The 20,979-nt window shown below is 39.3% G+C and overlaps 1 protein-coding gene across 3 annotated transcripts in view; it reads left to right on the top strand.

The window, feature by feature from the left end:
* nr4a3 (nuclear receptor subfamily 4, group A, member 3) overlaps positions 1–18,817 on the top strand; it is a 28,033-nt gene extending 9,216 nt beyond the window's left edge. For all 3 annotated transcript variants that reach the window (XM_080208536.1, XM_080208527.1, XM_080208546.1), the window contains exons 5-8: positions 346–506; positions 2,515–2,714; positions 4,254–4,432; positions 17,237–18,817. In XM_080208536.1, the coding sequence (XP_080064662.1) occupies positions 346–506; positions 2,515–2,714; positions 4,254–4,432; positions 17,237–17,493 (797 nt within the window). In that variant the 3' untranslated portion in view covers positions 17,494–18,817. The remainder of the gene's footprint in view (positions 1–345; positions 507–2,514; positions 2,715–4,253; positions 4,433–17,236) is intronic.
* The last annotated feature ends 2,162 nt before the right edge of the window (positions 18,818–20,979 follow it).

Raw genomic sequence — 20,979 nt, 5'->3', positions numbered from 1 at the left:
CATGTTGTAAATACTTGGTAGGATAGTGCAGTAATAGACTCCTCTGAATGAACCGAACAGGAAACCCAACCAACAAAACAAAACCACAATAATACTCATCGAGATGTGGCTTTAACGTTTTCTCAAATTATAAACTTCTAGATCTAAAATGTCCTTTTTTAAAAAAAATTCACAATGTAGTGTTACAATTTTAACATCCCTTCTACATAATCTGTAAATTGATGAAATGTTGACCGTAGCCCAGAAGTTTGAAGGTATATTGTTTTCTATTTAACTCCATTAGTTCACTTCCTTTCGCGTCTGTAATTATATGTGGAACTTAAAAAAAATCTTTCCTCTCTTCAGTGGTCCGGACAGATAGTTTAAAAGGGAGAAGGGGTCGTCTGCCCTCTAAACCAAAGAGCCCTCTCCAGGAACCATCTCCGCCCTCACCCCCAATCAGTTTGATGAATGCTCTTGTGCGAGCACTGGTAGACTCCACTCCCAGCAGCCACAACTACACCCAGGTAAGGAAGAGCATCGTAAAGACAGTGGGAGAACAGATAGCATCTTAACACTAGCAGCAACGATAACTGCTACCATAAAATGATGTATACTCTGAAATGATTATATCACACCTACTTAAGTCATTGTTTTATTTTGTGATATTAAACACTAAGGTGACAAAATTTAATCACATTTTAAATTATTTATGGTTTCAGAACATATTCTTGGTATTTTTCTATAATCTTTCTGAACAAAATATGAACGTCCTATTTTTGATGTAGATTACTGTAATGTATACCACAGCATTGACTCAAAATTGAAGGAATGAGGAGTTAAAAATAACTCCATCTATCTTTAAGAAAACTGTTGGCAAACATACATGATGGTGCCTGATAGCAAATTAGAAAGCAACTCTGTAATAAACCAAATGGAGAAACACATTCAAGTGATCATTCCAAGATTTCCTAGTTACAATTACAGAGCTGTGTAAATACCAATAGACTTCATTCTAAATAATGAAAAACAATACTTGGGTTACAACAGGCATTTTCTCTAGAGAGAAGCTTCATAACTTAACCCGTTAGCAAGAGTGTAGCTATGTCTTTTTTAAGCTCTAGTGTCAGGTGACTGACAAGAATTATCTTGCTGATCCCCACTAGTTTTGTAACAATCAGTTCATGGGCTGCTATCATTTTTGCTTCTTGTGGGAAATCATGGCCTTTTCCTCATTTTGATATTTTCAAAATTTCTTAAAGCTGTATTGTTTTAAAAAAAACAAAGATGTGCGGGTTGGGTGAATCAGCCAAGCTAAATTGTCCCTTTTACTGTCCTGGGATGCACTGGTTAAAGGGATTAGCAGGGTAAATGTATGGGATTATGGGAATAGGATCTAGGTGGGATTGTTGTTGGCGCAGACTCGATGGGCCAAATGGCCTCATTCTGCAGTGTAGGGATTCTACTCTATTAAATTATTTACATTGGTGTCCACCATTCATTCGTATGTACTTTTGAGGGCTAGCTGAAGGTGAGGACTAATACAGGGTGAGTCACTCCAAAGGTGGCAGTGCTATCCCTCCCTCATGCCTATTGCACAAAAAACAGAAGACAAAATGATTTACACCATTATATATTTTAAGATGTTAACTTTACCCATGTAGTGAGGAAATTATTTAGGTAATTTAAATTTACAACCAACATATTTCGTTTCTAGCTAACAGTGCAAGCTGCAATTAGTGCAGCAACAAACTGTTTTTTTAACATTTAGAATTTACCAGCTTTTGTTTAAACATTAGAGATTTTTTCTTGAATTCAAGTGCAAAATCAGTTCAATGCAGTTCTTACTGGGGTTGATATATGAAATTGATCACACAGCAAACATTTCTGAAATTGCAATTACTTTACAATCTCACCAGTTTCATGCTTCATGACAGCCTTTAGTCAAAACTGAGGATGGCATATGAAGGAATGATTTGTGGAATGTTATAATTGAAAGCAATTTACTAATTTCATTTAATGTAGGAAAGAAGAACATTTGCTCAAAACTAATGATGCTATTGATTTATTGCATCTGCCTAGATATTATCAGTTCAAAGGAATGCCTAAATGCATTTGATCATGGTTCAATTAATTAGTTGCTTATTTAGCAACAAAGGTGAGCTTTATAAAGTGTTTGTATCTACATATTGAACAAATATAGATCATTCTCTCTTATGACTGGAGATCATGTGTGCAATGACAGAGACTACAGATCACTACTCACAATTGGAAATTTATTTCCATAAGTACATATTAGCATAATATGAATTCAAGTTACTTGTGAAACATAACTAATTTTTAAGACATGCCCTAAAGTTGGAATGGAATATATAGAAAAAAATCTGAGGATGAATATTGGAAAAGTTCTTCCATAAACAAGATACAAAATTTATGGCACAATTATTTCCTTCTTCTGTTGTGTGAATTGGAAAATATAATTTGTATAATGCAATTTGACCTTTCACCGACATGTTGCATTTTTTCCCCTTGTAGTTCTGTGCTACTGAACAGCCCACATCTGGAACTGATGCTGAATACGTCCATCAATTCTATGGCCTCCTTGCCACATCTTTAGAGATCACACACAGCTGGGCTGAAAAAATACCAGGGTTTAGTGATCTCCTGAAGGAAGATCAGACTTTGCTCATCGAATCTGCCTTCCTCGAACTCTTTGTACTGAAACTCTCCCACAGGTAAATTTCATAGTTCCCGAAAAAGTGTGCCAGATTCAAAATCACAAAGGTCACATTCTGTGTACTCTTTTTAAAAAAAGGAAATGAACAACCAGAAATGTGCACTCCAAGGATATTTCGTACATTGGCACCTAGTTCAGATGACAGCACGTTATTTATAAAATGTGATTATAGCACCCACCTTCTGTAAAATTCAGAGTATTGATATCATAAAACATATAGCTGTCATCAATTACAGGTAATTTTGAAAGAAATTGGCTTTGATTTTGGGAGTTGGGAAGTAGAATCCAGAAAAATATTTGAAATGCTGGAAATGTACAGTAAGTCATTTATCATGCCAAGAGAAATAAAATATAGATCAGAATTTCATCTGGGTGAGTCCTGCATTGTCATGTTTCTTCGGTAGAAATCGTAGAATCCCCACAGTGCAGAAGGAGGCCATTTGATCCATCACGTCTGCACCAACTACAATCTCACCCAGGCCCTATTCCCAAAACCTCTCATTTACTCTGTGAATCCCCTGACACTAGGGTCAATTTAGCATGGCCAGTCAACCTAACCCATGCACGTTTGGACTGTGGAAGGAAACTGGAGCGTCCGGAGGAAACCCATGCAGACACGGGGAGAATGTGCAAACTCCGCACAGACAGTGACCCGAGACCTGAATTGAACCTGGGTCCCTGGTGCTGTGCGGCAGTAGTGCTACTCACTGTGCCACCATACTGTGTAGCAGTAACTCCATGTATGTGCATAAACAGTGCTACTTCCAGTTAAGGTATGGATATTCTTGGCCATAATTAACATTTTATATGTTATGAGACTTTCAACTTTCAATCACTTTTAGGTGTTGACTAATCTTGTGCATTACCAGTATTTTCCATCATTATTCTAAATTGCCCATCTTTACAAATGTTATTTATACCTTGTCTTTTCATATGCAATGTTTAATAGATGATCAGGTTTGTGTTAGTTATACAGTTACTGTTTCTTACTTTTGCTGCTTGTTCAGATAAACATCAGCTTGCAATGACACCAGGTGGCAAAGAAAATATGCTTATCATTGAAGTCAGGCAAAGTGAAATGAACTTCTTCACAGTTAGTAAGCATACTGCTAAATAATTGACTAAATAAAGATATTTGGAATGTAACCAAATCGTTCAAGATTCAGTGTGTCAAATTTTCTAAATGCAATCTATGGTGTACATTGAAAACGCACCAGATATTGAATCAAGGAACATGTACAACGGTGAAACCCAACAGCGTTGTTGCTCTCCAGAAAAATAATCTAGGGCAACCTTCTGTAAGCTTATTTATCATCCTTTGTACATGTATGCTGCCACACGTATTGCATACAATGAATATACATCAAAATGTTGCTGCCAAGGAATACTTGCATAAAAATCCCTCTCTCTGGACAATTGAGTTTATAATCTTAGATCACTTGGATAATGTAGTGTGCTACTGATCATATGTTGCATAGGTTATGGTATAATTATAATGTTGCAATTCATTAACTATCATTTTAATAATTTTTTACAGATCTGCTCCAGCAGAGGATAAGTTTGTATTCTGTAATGGGCTTGTCTTGCATCGACTTCAGTGCCTTCGTGGATTTGGTGAATGGCTTGACACAATCAAGGAATTCTCTACAAACTTACAAAGCCTTAACTTTGATGTCTCAGCTTTTGCGTGTCTAGCAGCTCTAGTTATGATCACAGGTAGGAATATTTATCTATTTTTATCAGTGGATTTGTAAACACATGATTTATGCTTATTACCTTTCTATCCTATGGTTTTATGCTAAGCATAAAATCTCAGTTACTTTTGCCTCAGTGAAACTGCTGGCAGTATTGCTTTGGTTTTAATCTTGAATACAATTAATTGCAAACTATTTTGCTGGCTTAATGGTTACATGTTGTAGGGATCTGCTTGGGGCCTTGTTGAAGATGCATTAACAGATTGCAGTTTTTATGTCCTGCTTTTTTTTCCCCAAAATGGAATCGATTCAGATGTCCAGCTGGTCAGTCACATAAATGCAGTCACAAGTTCAAGCATTTATCCTGCTGGGTAGTGATGTGTGATTTACTATCTCTGCACCAATCTACTGCTTAATCCACTCATATATGTTTCAAAAGTTTTAGATGGCTAAGCAATTTGGAGGAAGCTATGTAAACATGATTCAATATGAGAAATAACCATTGTGCTATTTTGGGTTAACTCTTGAGTCACAAATGGATTCCATGAGGAATTCCAGACTGTGTTTATGATGCTGATAGCTGCACTGTAGCTGGAATGCTGGTCTCCAACTGGAGAATAATTAATGGTTTCCATGGTTTATCAGTAATATGTAGCCCAGAAATACATTTTGGATATATTTTTAAAAAGTATTTAAAGTTACTTAAGTTTCTCTTTTTTACCTTTTCCTTTTGCCCCAGTTCATCCATTGAGACACAATTGGACAGGTCAAATACTTCTCTATAATGACTATAGCCAAAACTTCTTCACATTCAGCTAATAGAAGGCATTATGGCTGTGGGCCTAGGTGGATTTATTCTATTTTTTTCCATTTGAAGTGAAGACCCCTTTCCTGATTAGGTCTCAGTCTAGATGTTGCCAGTTGCCAGCACAAGCCAAACTTCAATGCTACAACAAACCAATCATGGGTCAATAGGTTACATTACTGCAACATTTTTTAAGTCAGAGATGCTACTAGATACCTTGCATTTCATAGACATGGGCTGCTTACTGATCCATACAGAATAAAATTTTGAAATTGATGTTCTAAGGGAATATGGGTAAAGTTCACATGTAATGTCATGATGAAATTCACATGACCTGATTGGTTTGTGCTGGGCTATGTTTATTGTAAACCAGAGGAACAATTTGCTTCGCCCCTGAGGAATTATATTGCCAGCTTCTCAATCATTGTCTCAGGTTTAGCGTTCAACAGGGTTCATCATTTGAACCTCCTGACTTTAGTTACAAGTTACTCCCAAACTTAGCAAAACTATTAAATTGAGTGAGTATTTGACATTAGAACTTTCTGTCTGTGAGGGGCATTGATAGAGAAAAGATAGTTACAGCCCTGAAGGAGACTATAAGGCTCAATATGTACTTGTCATCACTTTGGCAGAGCCAAAAATTAATCCCATTACCCTAATCTCTCCCCTAACCTTTATGTCTTTCTCTGCTTCAAAATAATTTCTAATTTTTCTTCTAAAATGTGCAATATTTTATGCCTTACGCAGAACTCAAATATTTTGTAGAAATGTTTTACTTCTTTGACTTTTGTATCCAATGCCCATATTTATAAAGCCCACATTGTATTAAGCTTTGTGACTTATCTTTCCTGCACTCTTGGTTTCAAGGATTTATGTGAAAGAAGCACATAATTCACCCTTATAAATAATGTTCTTACACACCCTTATAAATGTATATACGTATGAGTAGAAACCAGAATTTGGACTGACACCCAGGCGCATACTATTCTCTAGTTCAAGGAGCACTCAGTTATCCTAATGCCTTATTTCTTGTTTGTTACCAAACTTTAAATCTAAACTGCTATATTTCCTCAAGTATTGTGGAGATATAAACAAAAATTCATATCTATATATAAAAGCCTGCTATGGTACACCTTTTATGCAATAGTTATAAAAATCCATATACACTACATCTACTGACAACCCCATGTCTAATCAGTCATTTGTTCCAAAAAGAATTAAGTTCAACAAACACAACTTGACTTTAATAAATTAGGTATAACCAATCAACATATAATTTAACATATGTATCTATAAATAATTACTATCTCATTATGTATTTTAAAGAGGAGGCACCGATAACAGAAGGTAAATTCACTAGTCCATCATTTTCTGGTTCATCCTTTCTGAACAATGGTCTAGCATTGACCACTCAAGACCCAAAAAATAGTATTTATATTTAAAAAATGAAGAATTATCGCCAGATCCTCTACCTCAATTCTAGTTTTTCTCAACAGCCTAGGGTCATACTTTCAGAGTCTATTGCTGTATCCACCACGTATTCTCATTATGCATTCAGAACGAATTCCCTTTTTATGGTTACTATCAGTTGTTCTGTCTCCACTTCTAGTTAAACTAGGTTCTGTTTTCCACTGTGGTTTGTTAATATCATTGCAAAACATTAATTTTATATTTCTTCCCTAGCTTCAACTTCCACAACTAGACTCTCTGAGCACTTTCATTCCCGTATTATCTTTTACCTCTTCAATCTTTTTGTCACCTCCCTACCAGAATTTCTGGAATCCTAGTGATTAATTTAAGCATTATTAGGTTTAATATTATCATATCCCTCCCTTTAAGTTTTAGATAATCTGTTAGCCTCCAATTATTTTGTGTATAATTGTATCCATGACCCAGATTGCCCACTTTAAGAATATTAAAAAAGGAGCAGGATTAGGCAATTCAGCCCTTTGAGCCTGCTGTGCCATTCAAAACCCCATGGCCAATCTTCTACCTGAACTCCATTTTCATGTATTGTTCCCAAGCCCTTAATTCCCTTAAAGCAAAAATCTGTCATCATATGTCTTAAATATACTGTTATTCAATGACTGTGCATCCACAACACTCTGAGGTGGAGAATTCCAAAGCTTCACAACCATTTGACTGAAGAAATTTCTCCTCAGTCCTAAATGGCTGATCTCTTATTTTGAAACTGTGGCCCCTATTTCTAGATGTCATATTCAGGGGAAACATTTTCCCACTATCTATACTGTCAAGCCCTTGTACATTGCAATGAAGCTAATTTATTAACATTCTGAGGATTTAGCAAGAGATGTGGATAAAGGAGAAACTGTGGATGTGGTATACTTAGACTTCTAAAAGGCATTTGACAAGGCACCACATCAAATTACTACTAAGCAATAAGAGTTCGTGGTGTAGCGGGTAACATATTCTGACAGTAGGCTTAAATTGATAACTCAACTATTTACAATCCATTATTGTATGGATGAAGAGACTGTTTGGCTGTTAAATTTGCTGGTGAAGAGGAGTTTTCAAAGGAACATTGGTTAATTGGCAGGCAAATGGAATATAATGTGCATTTTGCCAGGAAGAGTGAAAAAGGCATATTAATTAAATGAAGAGATTCAGAACTCTTGAATTACAGGGGCATTTGTTATCCTGGGACATGAATCACAAAAAGTTAGCATGCATTTGCAGCAAGTGATGTAATTTATTTCAAGAGGAATAGAATATAAAAGTAGGGATACTTTGTTATATTTGTATAAGGTATTGGTGAGACCACATCCGGAGTGCTGTTTACAGTTTAGTCTCCTTATTTTAAGAAAGGACATAAATGTATTAGGAAGCATTTAGAGAAGGTTCACTCAGCTGATGAAGGTTGGACATGTTGGCCCTGTATCCATTGGAGTTTAGAAGAGTGAGAGGTGATCTCATTGAGACTCATAAGATCCTGAGAGGACTTGATAGGCTGGATTGCTAAAAGGATATTTTGCCCTGGTGGTAAAGTCTAGATCTAAGGCACAAATTAAAAATAATGGGTTTCCTGTTTAAGATGGAGATAAAAAGAATTTATTTCTCTTGAGGGTTATGACTCTGCCTCATAACCTGGATTGGATAGATTCTTGATTGACAAGGCAGTTAAAGGATATATGGTGTAGAAAGGAAAGTGGAGTTGAGGCCACATTCAGATAAACCATGATCTTATTAAATGGCAGAGCAGAGGGGCTGAATTGTCTACTCTCGTAATCAATGTTTTTATGTAAATCCATGCTGGCTATCCTTGATTTAATATGTCTTTTCTAAATTACAGTTACTACTGTTTCTCAGAATTTTTCTTCAATACTTAACCCATCATCAAGGTTAAGCTGACTGACCTGTAATTAGTCCCTTTTCAGACAGCAGTACAACATTAACATTCTCCACCTGCTGGCACAATACCTGTAGCCAGAGAATTAGAAAATTATGGTCAGAGCCTTTGGTTATTTCCTCCCTTGCTGTTTTTAGCAGCCTGGGATACATCCAAACCTGATAAATTATCAATTTTCAAAGATGCTAAGCCATTCAATATTTCTCTCACTATTTATCCCACCTAGTATTCAAACTTCTCCTTGTTAATTACATTGTTTGCATCATCCCTCTTTTGTAAAGATAGATCCAAATCGTTCTTTAAGAACTATATCAATGTCTTCCACCTGAGCACACAGATTACTTTTTGGTCTCAAATAGGCCCTACTCATTCCTTATTTATCATTTTGCTCTTTATGTATTTATAAAATATATTTGAGTTTTACTAGCCATTATTTTTTCATGCTCTTCCCCTCCCCCTGCCCCCACCCTTCTTTTTTCCCTCTTAGTAACGTTTCCCAATCTCTCTCCAATTAAAAATATTCTGCTTTTCTATTTTTCATAACAAAACGGATGTAAAATAGAATCTTTTACATCCAGATTCTATCTGTCACATTCTTGTCCACTCACTTAGCCTATCCATAATTCCTTTACAACCTCCTCAATTCCTCCTCACCGCTTATTTTCCCACCTAATTTTGTATTGACAGAAAACTTGGGCACATTACATTTGGTCCCCTCATGAATCTCAACTGTAACTAGGTGAGATCCTCCTTACGATACCCCACAAGTCACAGCCTACCAAACTGGAAATGAATCTCCAATTCCTACTTCCGGTTTCTGTTAACCCATTCTCAAAGTTAATATATTACATGCAATTCCATGAGTCCTTATCAAAATGTTCTTTCAAAATTGAAATGCACTACTTCTACTGGTTCCTCCCCTGCTAGTTACAGTTTCAAATAATTCTAATAGATTTGTCAAAGATGATTTCCCTTTTCATAAATCTGTATTCACTCTGTCCATTTATATTCCAAATTTCTAAGTGTCCTGTTATTGTGATCCTAATAATAGATCCTTGTATTTTCCCTACTAATGTCAGGCAAACTGGTCTATAGTTTCTTGTATTCTCCCTTTTCTGGATTAGCAGGATAACATTTACCACCTTCCAATCCGCAGGGTGTTTAGAGAATCTAGGGAATCCTGGAAAACCAAAAGCTATTCATCCAGCTCTCTGTAGCCACCACTTTTAAAATTCTCGGATATAGGCCATCAAAGCCGGGGATTTGTTGTTGATTTGTCCAGTCCTATTTCTCATTTATTTTCACTTGACCTTTAGCTCCCCAGTATTCCCAAAATGCTTCTTGTGTCTTCTGTCATAGGTACAAAATATTTGTAATGTTTCTGCCATTTCCTTATTCCCATTATAATTTCTCATTCTTCTGTCCTAAAGGTTGAGTACTTATTTTCACTAAATCTTTTTTGTTGTAGAAGCTTTGTGAATTTTCTTATGTCTCATGATCATTTACACTCATTCTGCTTTCTCTCGCAATCCATTTCTTGATCGTCCTTTGCTGGATTCTAAAATGTTCCCAATTCCCAGGCTTGCTACCCCTTTTGGCAGCATTAGATGCCTCTACTTTAATCGAATACTTGTTAGCCATGACTGTACCCCTCATATCTATTTGGTTTGATTTGTTCAGATTCAAGACCCTAGACTCAAACTTAATTAAATCACTCTCAAATTCAACATAAAATTCACCATATTATGATCACTCTTCACTAGAGCCATCTTTATTACAAGGTTATTAATTAATCCTGTTCCATACTCAAAATTAGATTAAAAAGAGTGTTCCCTACTTGGTTCCTTGGCGTATACTGAACTAAAAAAATACATTTCATGATCCTGACCACACAGTATTACTAAAATGTTTGTTTTGCCAATCTATATGAAGATTAAAGTTCTTATGGTGACTACCTTGTTAAATACGCTTCTAAATTCTTCACTTATTATTTGGCCAACACCACAATGACTGTTACTAGATCTATAAACTAGCCCCACATTTGATTTTTGCTCCTTTTAAAATAAAGTTTATTTATTAGTCACAAGTAAGGCTTACATTAATACTGCAACGAAGTTACTGTTAAATGTCCTAGTCGCCACACTCCGGTGCCTGTTCAGATCAATGCACTTGAGCATCTTAGCTCCATCTAAAGTAATCATATACCTTGGTCTTTTCGGCTAAAATCTTTTCTCTCCTTAACTTTAACCCATTTTTTTATTACCAAAACGACCAACACATGCACAATTCGATCAAACATAATTTATTCCTATTTGTGATAGTTATTAATCTATTTTATTTTAAACGTTTGGCACAATCAGAGGTACTGGGCAGTATTTTCCCTGTCTCCTGCATGTTCCATGGCAGCAGAGGTGGCCCACCATTGGCCGTGGTAGGACCTCCTGGTCCCACCATTGTCAATGGGGTTTCATGTTGAATGCACCCCTCACCAACAGGAAACCACAGCATGGACCTGCCATTGGCAGGATCAGAAAGATCCCTCTGCTGTGAATGGCTGGAAAACTCCAACCAGAGCCCTTAGTTTTTAACTTTTTTTCTATTTTTCCCTTTTATCATCTTTGTTTTTGTTTATACTGTTTTTAATGACCTTTTTACTGATTTTTTAATCAGTAAGGGAATCAAGGGTTATAAGTATAAGACAGAAAAGTGGAAAAAGAGTTATTATATCGGATCAGTGATAATCTCATTGAATGGCAGAGCAGACTTGATGAGCTGAATGGCCTACTTCTGCTCCTACATCTTGTGGCCTTTTTTTAAGTTTTTTTATCTCTTCCTGATCCATTTTACTCAAATTGTTACTGTGCTCTACATTTTTTGACATTTCCCTCTCAGTTTTTAAATTTATCTTTTCCTAAGTCCTTCTGGATCTTAAAGTTCTCTAGAACTCTGAGAGGGGGTAGAAAATGTAATTGTTTAGCTTCGATCACAGGTTGCTTATTTTCTATTGACATCATAAAACTCAATCACAAATTTTTGTTTAATAAAATTTTACACTGAACAATTTTCTAAAGATCAACTTTATTATTTTAATTGCATTAATGTTAATTTAGTAATTTTCTCAGTTTACTAATGGATTTCCTGTGGCGATACTTGTAGGAAATTACACCCTCATTTAGGTATCTTCTCAAACCTCTTCTTTGTTTATCTTGCCCTTTTGGCTCTTTGCCTTTCAGTTTAGCCTTTTCTCTGTGTTCTCTGTTGTCTGTCTGCCTACTGCCTCTTTCTCCTTGTGCGCAGTGATAGTATGATGAGGAGGTGAGCTGAAGGGAACAGGCTGTATTTTTGCAATGGAACTGGAGAACAGTGCGAAAAAGTTGCAGCTCTAACTAACTTGTCCCATGCTTCTGTAGCTGTGCATCTCTTGCTGTCACCACAGAATACTCTAACCTCCCACTCTCCTTCCACCCTTCATTCTTTATTGTTTCTGTGTTGTATTTCTACCCCTCATTGTCACACTCCTTACCTTTTGCTTCTGTTTCATTCCTGTCAGCAGTCTCCCCCACCCCCACTCTCCAAACCAGCCACTAAAACATTCTAAACTGCCAGAGGCTTTGAAACAAGAACTATTTTTTTCAGTTTATAACTCTGATCACCTCGGGAAGTAGAAACATTATTATCTATATGACCCCACTTTGCATTAAAGAAAAACAAGATGGTGAGGAGTGGGTGCTGAATTCAGAAGTACAGTGGCACCCAGTGACCAGAGTCTGCAACTACACAGTCGAAATGGGAATGAGAAATGTTGACATAATTTACCACAAGGAAACTGGAGGCTTTGTGGGACCAAAAAGGATGGTAACAGAAGTAAAGTTGTTGGCATGAAGTACTCGCCCTAGATGATTTATGATGACTCTTTGCACTTACATAGATTAGAAGTGAACAACTTTGCATTCTCAACACTCAGCATTGGTAGCAAATGTTTCTAGATATCAGAGGCCCATTCAGAATAAAGCTCCTTAACTCTGCTGCAAGGTGTACATTAGTCTCCAGAATAGAATCATCACTCTAATTGTTTCTTTTTCCCAGACTAATCATTTTTGAGTCTTTTGAGTTGAGACTGAAGACAATCCAAGAAACAGGAGCAGGAGTAGCCCATATGGCCTGTCAAACTTGCTCCACCATTCACTATAATCATAGTTGATTTTGGGCTTCAACTCTATTTTCCTAACTGCTCTCCATACCCCTTGGTTCCCTGAGAGACCAAAAATCTGGCTATCCCAGTGTTAAACATATTCAATGATGGAGCACTCACAAACCTCCAGGGTAAGAATTCCAAGATTTCACAACTTTTCAAGTGAAGTAATTTCCCCTCCCCTGTCCTAAATGATTGAGCTCTCATTCTGGATCTGTGCCCCTGTGTTTTAGACTTCCTAACCGCCGCAATCTCTCAGAATCTACCCTATTAGAATTTAGTAGCTTTCAATAGAATCGTCTCTTTCTTCAAAACTGTAGAGAACGTAAGTCCAATTTACTTAGCTTCTTATCATAGGACAGCCCCCTCATCCCAGGGACCAACCTAGTGAACCTTCACTGTATTGCCTCCGATGCAAGTACACCTCCTCTTAAATATGGAGACTAAAACTATACACAGTACTCCAGACGTGGGGCGGGATTTACCATACAACCTGCCACATGTTTTGCTGTGGTGGGAGGTGGCCTGCCATTCTAGGCAGTGGGATCTTCTGGTCCCCCTGTTGTCAACAGGGTTTTCCACTGAATGTACCCATCACTGCTGGGAAAGCCACATTGGGGTGCACCGTCGGTGGGACCAGAAGATCCCGCTAGCGTGAACAACTGGAACGTCCCAGCCATGGTCTCACCAAAACTCTCTACAGCTGTAGCAAGACTTATTTATTCTTGTACTCCAATCCCTTTGCAATAAAGGCCAATATGCCATTTGTCTTCCATTTCTATAGTTTTTAAATGAGAGTTAACAAAGTTAGTGTTAGTCCCATAGAGAGTGGGTGGGATTCCCGCAGCATCTTTCTAACAGTGGGAGGCCCACATTAGCAGCAGGATCTTCTGGTGCTGCAGTGGAATTTCCTATTGACTCCACACCATGCTTCTGGAAAACCCATGGTCCTATCATTAGTAGGACCAGAAGACCCTGCTGACGTGAACAGAAAGAAGGTTTCAACCAGTACACCTGCAGAATTGATCATGGAAAATAGAGCTATGACAGATTAATTAAACAGGCATTTTGCATCAAGCTTCACTGTAGCGGATACAAGTAACATCCCAGGAATAGTTGTTAATCAGAAATGGGAGGGAGGAACTTGAAGATTGCAATCATCAGTCGTGGGTCTCTAGTCTGACAAATCCCCAGGTTGTGATGAATTTTACCCTAAGGTTTTGAAAGAAGTGGCTGATAGTGCATTGATTTTAATTTTCCAAAATTCCCTAGATTTGGAGAAGGATCCATTAGGTTAGACGTTAGCAATCTTATAACTCCTTTTTCAAAAAGGGAGACAGAGCAGGAAACTAGAGGCCAGACAGCCTAACATCTATCACATTATTGAAATTGTTATAGGAGGGCGCTTGGAAAACTCCAAGGCAATCGGGGAGAGTCAACATGATTTTGTGAAAGGGAAATCATGTTTAGACAATTTACTGGAGTTTTTGAAGGAGTAATGTGTGCTGTGGATGAAGAAGATTTAGATTTCTAGGAGGCATTTGATACGGTGTTGCATCAAAGGTTATTGTGGAAATTAAAAGCTCATGGTGTAGAGCATAACATTGGCATGGATAGAAGATTGATTAACTAACAGGATTCAAAGTTGGCACAAGTGGGTCTTTTTCTGGTTGGCAGGATGTGACAAGTGGTGTGCCACAGGGGTCAGTGCTGGGGCCTCAACTTTTTACAATATATATAAATGACTTGGATGAAGGGACTGAAGGTATGGTTGCCAAATTTACTGATGACAAAGATAGATAGGAAAGTAAATTGTGAAGAGGACATGACGTCATGTAAAAACATAAGTTAAGCCAGTGGGCAAAAATATGGCAAATGGAGTATAATGTGGGTAAATTTAAATAGCCCATTTTGGCAGGAAGAATAAAAGACAAGCTTATTATCTAAATGGTGAGAGATTTCAAAAAAGCAGAGGGATCGGTGTCCTCATGCATGAGAAGAGCAAAAGGTGACTTGATTGAAAAATTTAACATCCAGAGGGGTATTGACAGGGTAGATGTGGAGAGGATGTTTCTTCTTGTGGGAGAATTTAGATCCAGGGCTCGCTGTTTAAAAATAAAGGGGGACGATTCTCCCAAAAGTGCTGATTTGGTGGGAAAATTGTTCTAGGTCACTACTGTTTTTTCAGTGCAGCTCCAGACTGAATCTCCGCACTCAGTGACCTCTGCATTGCACAATTGTAAATATCATTAAAAACCCAGGATGGGGGTGAGGAGCAGGGGGCTAATCGCGCCAGAGTCTGACAGTTTGGGAACTCTGCACATGCACAGTGGCCCCGATCTGTCAGACTCCCTGTTTGCTGGCCAGCCCGGGACCCCTGCAGTGCTGCCCCTCCAGCCACACCCCCGTCCCCACAACCCGATCGCGGCCTCCATGATAATTCCTGGGTCAGCCTTGACCCTGTTCCTGTCCTGGAGCGGCCCAATGTCGAGCCCCCCACATCCAGCAGTGGTGAGACCCTCCCCGACGGATGGCAGGTGCCCCTTGGGCAGTGCCAGGAGGCACAGGCTGGCACTACCAAGATGCCCATGCCCTGGGGGCACTGCCCAACCCTTTGCAGGCCCCCAATTGCCCCCCCACTTCATTCCAGCAGGGTCTCCCATCAGTTCCCAAAGGTGGGGAGCTACTCTAAAATCCACCAGAGTGAAGTACTCCTGGCAGGTTCCATGCCAGGCCCAATAATCACATTTAAAATAGATTTAAAATACATTTTAAAAAGATTTAAATCACTTACTTCTCATTCTGCTGGTTTCCAGCGCAGCCCTGACTGTGACTGTCCCCTGATGGGAGACGTGCATGCATCAGGAGCACATGTGCAAATCCTGTGAAATGGTCGGCATACGAATCTCCTGACCTGACCTGCCCCACCAGAAAATTTGCAGGTCGCGATGGAGAATTGCCCCCAAGGGGTAGGATTCTCTCAAAAAAATTCTAAGTGCCAAATTTATGTAATTAAAAAAAAAATTGGGGTAAATCCTGCTGGTTTTTTCAGCGGGATTTTCAAAATGAATCCCCTACATTCTGTGCATCACAAAATTTCCTAGGGGATCTATTTCCGCTGGAGAATCCGGCAGCATAGTGCTGAACAGGCCACTGCTTTATGTGCTGATCTGTCAGTGCTGAGACTGGTGCATGTGCAGTAGCCCTGCAGTGCTGGCCTCCTGATCGCTGGCCAGCTCTGTGAACCTTGCACTGCTGGCCATGCAAATCCCTCCCCATGCCCTGATCACTGGCCTTCCAGACATTTCCGGGCCAATCCCGATCCCCGCCCCTCACATTCCACCCCTTGGCAATCCCGATCTCCCAATATGCCTCCCTCTGCCTATGATCCTAATGCAGGGTGACAATGGGACCCCCTTCACACCCCGCCCCCTTTGATGCCACTCATCTGGCAGTGCTTGATGCTCAGGCAGTGCCAAAATGCCCCGGCATTGCCAGTTTGCCCCTTGGGTCATGCTGGGGGGCAGGCTGGCATTGCCAAGCTGGCAATGCCAAGGAACAACCTCCCTCCTTAATCTTGACCTCTTTGGCCCACCTTTTTACTCCAGTGGGATCAGGCCACCAGCTCCCCAATAGTGGGAGCTGTTGTAAACCCCGTGGGAGTGAAACACTCCTGGCAGGGGGAAGAGATGCTAATGGACGCAGAGACTTCAGTCATGTGGGGGCTGTGACGCAAGTGGGAAACCCACTAAATGCTTTCCACTTAAGTTTCCCAGCCTGCTAGAGAAGCAACCCCCAAGGAATCACTCATTTAAGACGTAGGTGAGAAAAACTTTTGAGGGTTGAGTCTCTGGAATTTTCTTCCTCAAAAAGTAGAATCTTTAAACATTTTTAAGGTAGAGCTGGATAGATTCTTGATTAACAAGCGAATGAATGGAAGGTTATCAGGGTAGGTAGTAATATGGAGTTGAGATAACAATCCAATCAGCTATGATCTTATTGAATGGCCGAGCAGGCTCGAGAGGCCAAGTGGCCTACTCCTTCTCTTCATTTGTATGTTCGTACATTTTCCTAACTGCTGACTGTAGCTCTATGCCAACTTTCTGCATTCCTTGTACAAGTGCACACAAATCTCTTTGAATATTAAAGTTGCAAGCTCTTCACCTTTTTAATAAAAAAATTTGCTTTTCTATTCTTATGACCAAAGTGAATAACTTCAAACTTCCCTACATTATATTCCATCTGCCATCTTGTTGCTCATTCACTTAACCTGTTTATATTTCTTTACACCCTCTGTGTCCTCCCCACAACTTACCTTCCTGATAAGCCAACTCATTCCATCAGTAACATTTTATAGGTTGACCCATGTTTTAAAAGTGCATTGATGGTTCAGTAAAAAGCAGTGTCTTTTTTTGTGTATTGAATATTAGGTTTTTAATATTGGTTATCATTATCTCTGCAGATCGCCATGGGTTGAAAGAACCAAAGAAAGTGGAAGAGTTGCAATCACGAATTATCAGCTGCCTGAAGGAACACATGTCATTCAGCAGTACTGGGGAAAGCAAAGGGCAGCCATTGTCTAAGGTGCTGGGCATCATACCTCAGTTGCGTTCTCTCTGTACACAGGGGCTCCAACGCATCTTCTACCTAAAACTAGAGGACCTGGTGCCACCCCCGGCCATTATCGACAAGCTATTTCTGGACACACTGCCTTTCTGAGACGTCTTACCTCTTTCTTCTTGGCAAGTGCACACTTCAGTAGCCAAGTGGATTGTGACGGAAACATCAGCTGGTGCTCTGGCTTCTCTCCCCTAGAAAGCAGCTCGAACTGCCCACGTCCAAGGACTTTTCCTGACGCTTTACTCTGCAGGACCTATACTTTAAAAAACTGTCTGCTTGCTGCTTTTGGGAATGCTAACGTGGCACCTTGGGAACGAAACCTGTCATGGTAGAAATGATTATCTGACTTCTCTCAGTCTGTAACATGTCATCCCAATGATCTTGGGTGATAGGAAACTTTTTAAAAATGTCAACAACAAAGTTGTTACAAAGGTAGTACGCTTTTTGTTGTGATTGATGCCTTTAGTATAGCTCCTGATGTGTCATATGTACAGCAAGTGGTGGTGCAAGAAGGCATCTCTGATGAAAAATTCTGATTTTAGAATGCAGCGATAAAAGGCTGTTGGCTCAAACGTTCAAGTGCAATTTTTTGAAAGTGCTACAACTTCAAGATTTTTTTTGTTGGTTTTATTTTTTTCAAACTCTAATTTATTGTAATACTAAAAGAATTTGACAAAATACAGGAATTGTTGGCACTAACTTTACTGACAAAGTTACCTGAACTTGAATTATAGTGATATTTGTACTGATAAATGTACATAATGACGCGGGGACACTTTGTGAACCAGAAGAGCACTTACATGTTGCTTAGAAAGAGAAAAATATATGGAGAAAAAACACATTTTAATTTTTAAAGAAAACTTTATGCAGTGTTTCAAGGATGATCACACAGCTTGGACGTAAGGATACTGAAATACAGCAAAGGCAAGATCTTCTGAGTCAGAATTGGTTAACCCACCAGACTGTTTTACAAACCCAGCAGGTCTTACTGAATACTGTAGTTGTAAGAATGTAGGTGCTAGAAGGGATGCAGTCAGCTGCATTAAACATTCCGTGTTCGTAAAAGTTTTTGTATGATGTTTATACTGTTGATGCCACATACTAATACAAAAATACTTTTGTTGCATAATGTCTTTATTTGTATAAAGATTATATGCATGTTATTGTAATGGCTTTGCCTGTATTTATTGCGACAATTGCCGGTTGCTCAGAGTAACTCTGCAGGCTGAATTCAGGAACCCTAGCTGTTAAAGGGGCAGTGCCTTGCTTTTGACAACAGAGTGTATTCACATACCATCTCTGTGCTCCTTTAGCATTCAACAGTGTTTTATTGTGTTAACCTGTGTGTTTTCAAATGTTCAGTACATTGTACATAGACAGAAATGTAAATTAAAATATTAAATTGAATAACATTTTATCAGAACACACTTGGCTTGAGAGGATTCTCTTTGAAATTCTTCTTGCGGCATACTTTATGATATCCAATTCTAACAACGGTTCATTGCACCTTTTTTAGAATTGTTGATTTAATTTGTATTTTGGTTCTTATTCTAAGTCGATGAATGGAACTTTTTAAAGAATGTGACATTGAGTCATTTCTCATATTATCCTCCTTGTATCATATTACCCTCTTCTTGTCCAGAGCACATCATGCCCTTTCTCATATTTGAGACAATGAGGGCAATCTTGATGCTTCATTTGCCATCCATGGTAATAGCGGCAAGGGCTCAAGATCCAGCGAAGCCCAGAAGTTGTGAATCTTACCACTGAAATCAGTGGGCATGAACCTGATTTAAATATATTACACTTACAGATAATTAAAGAACCAAACATTGAGCCCTCATCGTATTTTCAAACAACAGCTCACCCTAATATCCATGGTGGGGATCCTCCTGGGGGCGTAATGTCGAGAACAGCCCCTGGGGAAGAGACAGGCAGTGAACCCTGCATAGGTTGTCAGGTTGGAATGGGGCCAAACTGCCAATGCCAACCTATGCCAGGGGCACTGCCAGGAGTGGATCCCATTGGGAGTCTCATGGAGGTGGAAGGGGATTCATTTGTGGCGGTGGTGGTGGGCAGGAGCAGATATGGGAGCTGAGGATGCTGGCATTGCCCATTTGGTGGGGGGCGGTGGTGTGGGTGGTGCTAGCGATGGCTGTGTTTGGGTGGGGGTGGTGTGGGAGGGAGAGGTGTGAGTGTTGTCATTGACTGTGGGTAAGAGTTTTGGGAAGGCTTATACTGTTCTGATTCTTTGAAGGCTGATGAACCCTTGGCGACGTGTCCTTGCTAATTGAAGGAGGATGTCCCCAACATCCGATGTCTCTCCAGAATGCCAGTCGCAATGACACTCCAACAGCCAAGAGTTGTTGCATGATCGTCAGTGAGCTTGTAACTAAATGCCTTCAAATTGACAAGGCTCATCAAGGATATTCATCTCAAACAAGGAAATTACGCATTCTGTGAAACATCAATGATGAATCAGATCATTCATACTTGGAACAAGCAAACAATGACGTCCCATTGTTAATATTTTTAGAGATGACTCAGTTGTGCTGTGTTGCACTCTCCCAAATCACACTGTCATCCAGCAATGGGCTACATTTATCTTCAGATTTAATATGGATGCAGATCACCTGAACATAACAATGTGAAAGATTTGCATGCCAGACTTTAAAATGGCAGCTCTTTAAGCCAACAATGTGACTTCATGGTCAGCCCAAGTCTTTACCAAGTCTATAATGCACATACACCATGAAATCCTCAAGAGCATACGTTATTGCTAAGAAAGAGCTTCAGCATATCCTCACTCCTATCCCAAAGCTCCCTTTCCCATTGCCTAAAGCAACCACAAGCATTTCCAGAGTATGCTTAAAGCCTCTATTGCCCACGAGAAGTTACCATTTTCAATTAGTGTCTCTGACTGGTGAGTGCTCAGGCAAGGGGTGGATAGTACTGCATTCCTAGTTTGTGATGAGAGCCTTGTTCCACACAAGACTCACAACTGCACGGTGAGAGATGCTCAAGGTTGGACATTTGAACACCAGGACTATAATGTGCTGAGTGAGGCAGCATTTCATCACCTTGAGATGGTAAGGTGCCCCACTTATTGGTGAGCTTAGCAGATGTACACTCTGAAAGTCAAAAATGCAGTTGGCTGACATCAGTGCACACAAGCTCTGAATATGGATTCATAGGTCAAAGCCCTGCTGAGAGAGAGAGAGTACAAGGGATTTGCATGATCTATGATCCCTCCCCATCTGTAAATTCATGTTTCCTTAGGTCTTTACCTTTCAAGAATGCAGACAAGATAGGAGAAAATCTCTGCCTCAATCTTACACAGTCAAGAATAAAGGTGACTTGATCCTGCAAAGCATGTGAATGAGGCTCTTTCCACAAGCACACTAAATATTAAGATTGATGTGAGAAATTATGTGCAAAAGGGGTACACACTGTGGTGATAAGGGAGCAGACTACCTAGTCAAGAGACCTTAGATAGCAACATCTGCAATAAGTGAGGGGAGGGACAATGGCATCACACATAGAATAATAAATCAAAAACAGAAAATGCTGGATAAACCCAGCAGG

Source organism: Carcharhinus amblyrhynchos, chromosome 2 (assembly GCF_965287045.1).
Source record: "Carcharhinus amblyrhynchos chromosome 2, sCarAmb.v2.hapA, whole genome shotgun sequence".
Lineage (NCBI taxonomy): Eukaryota > Metazoa > Chordata > Chondrichthyes > Carcharhiniformes > Carcharhinidae > Carcharhinus > Carcharhinus amblyrhynchos.
Note: the sequence above shows the minus strand (reverse complement) of the source record. Positions and strands in the feature narration are given on the sequence as shown.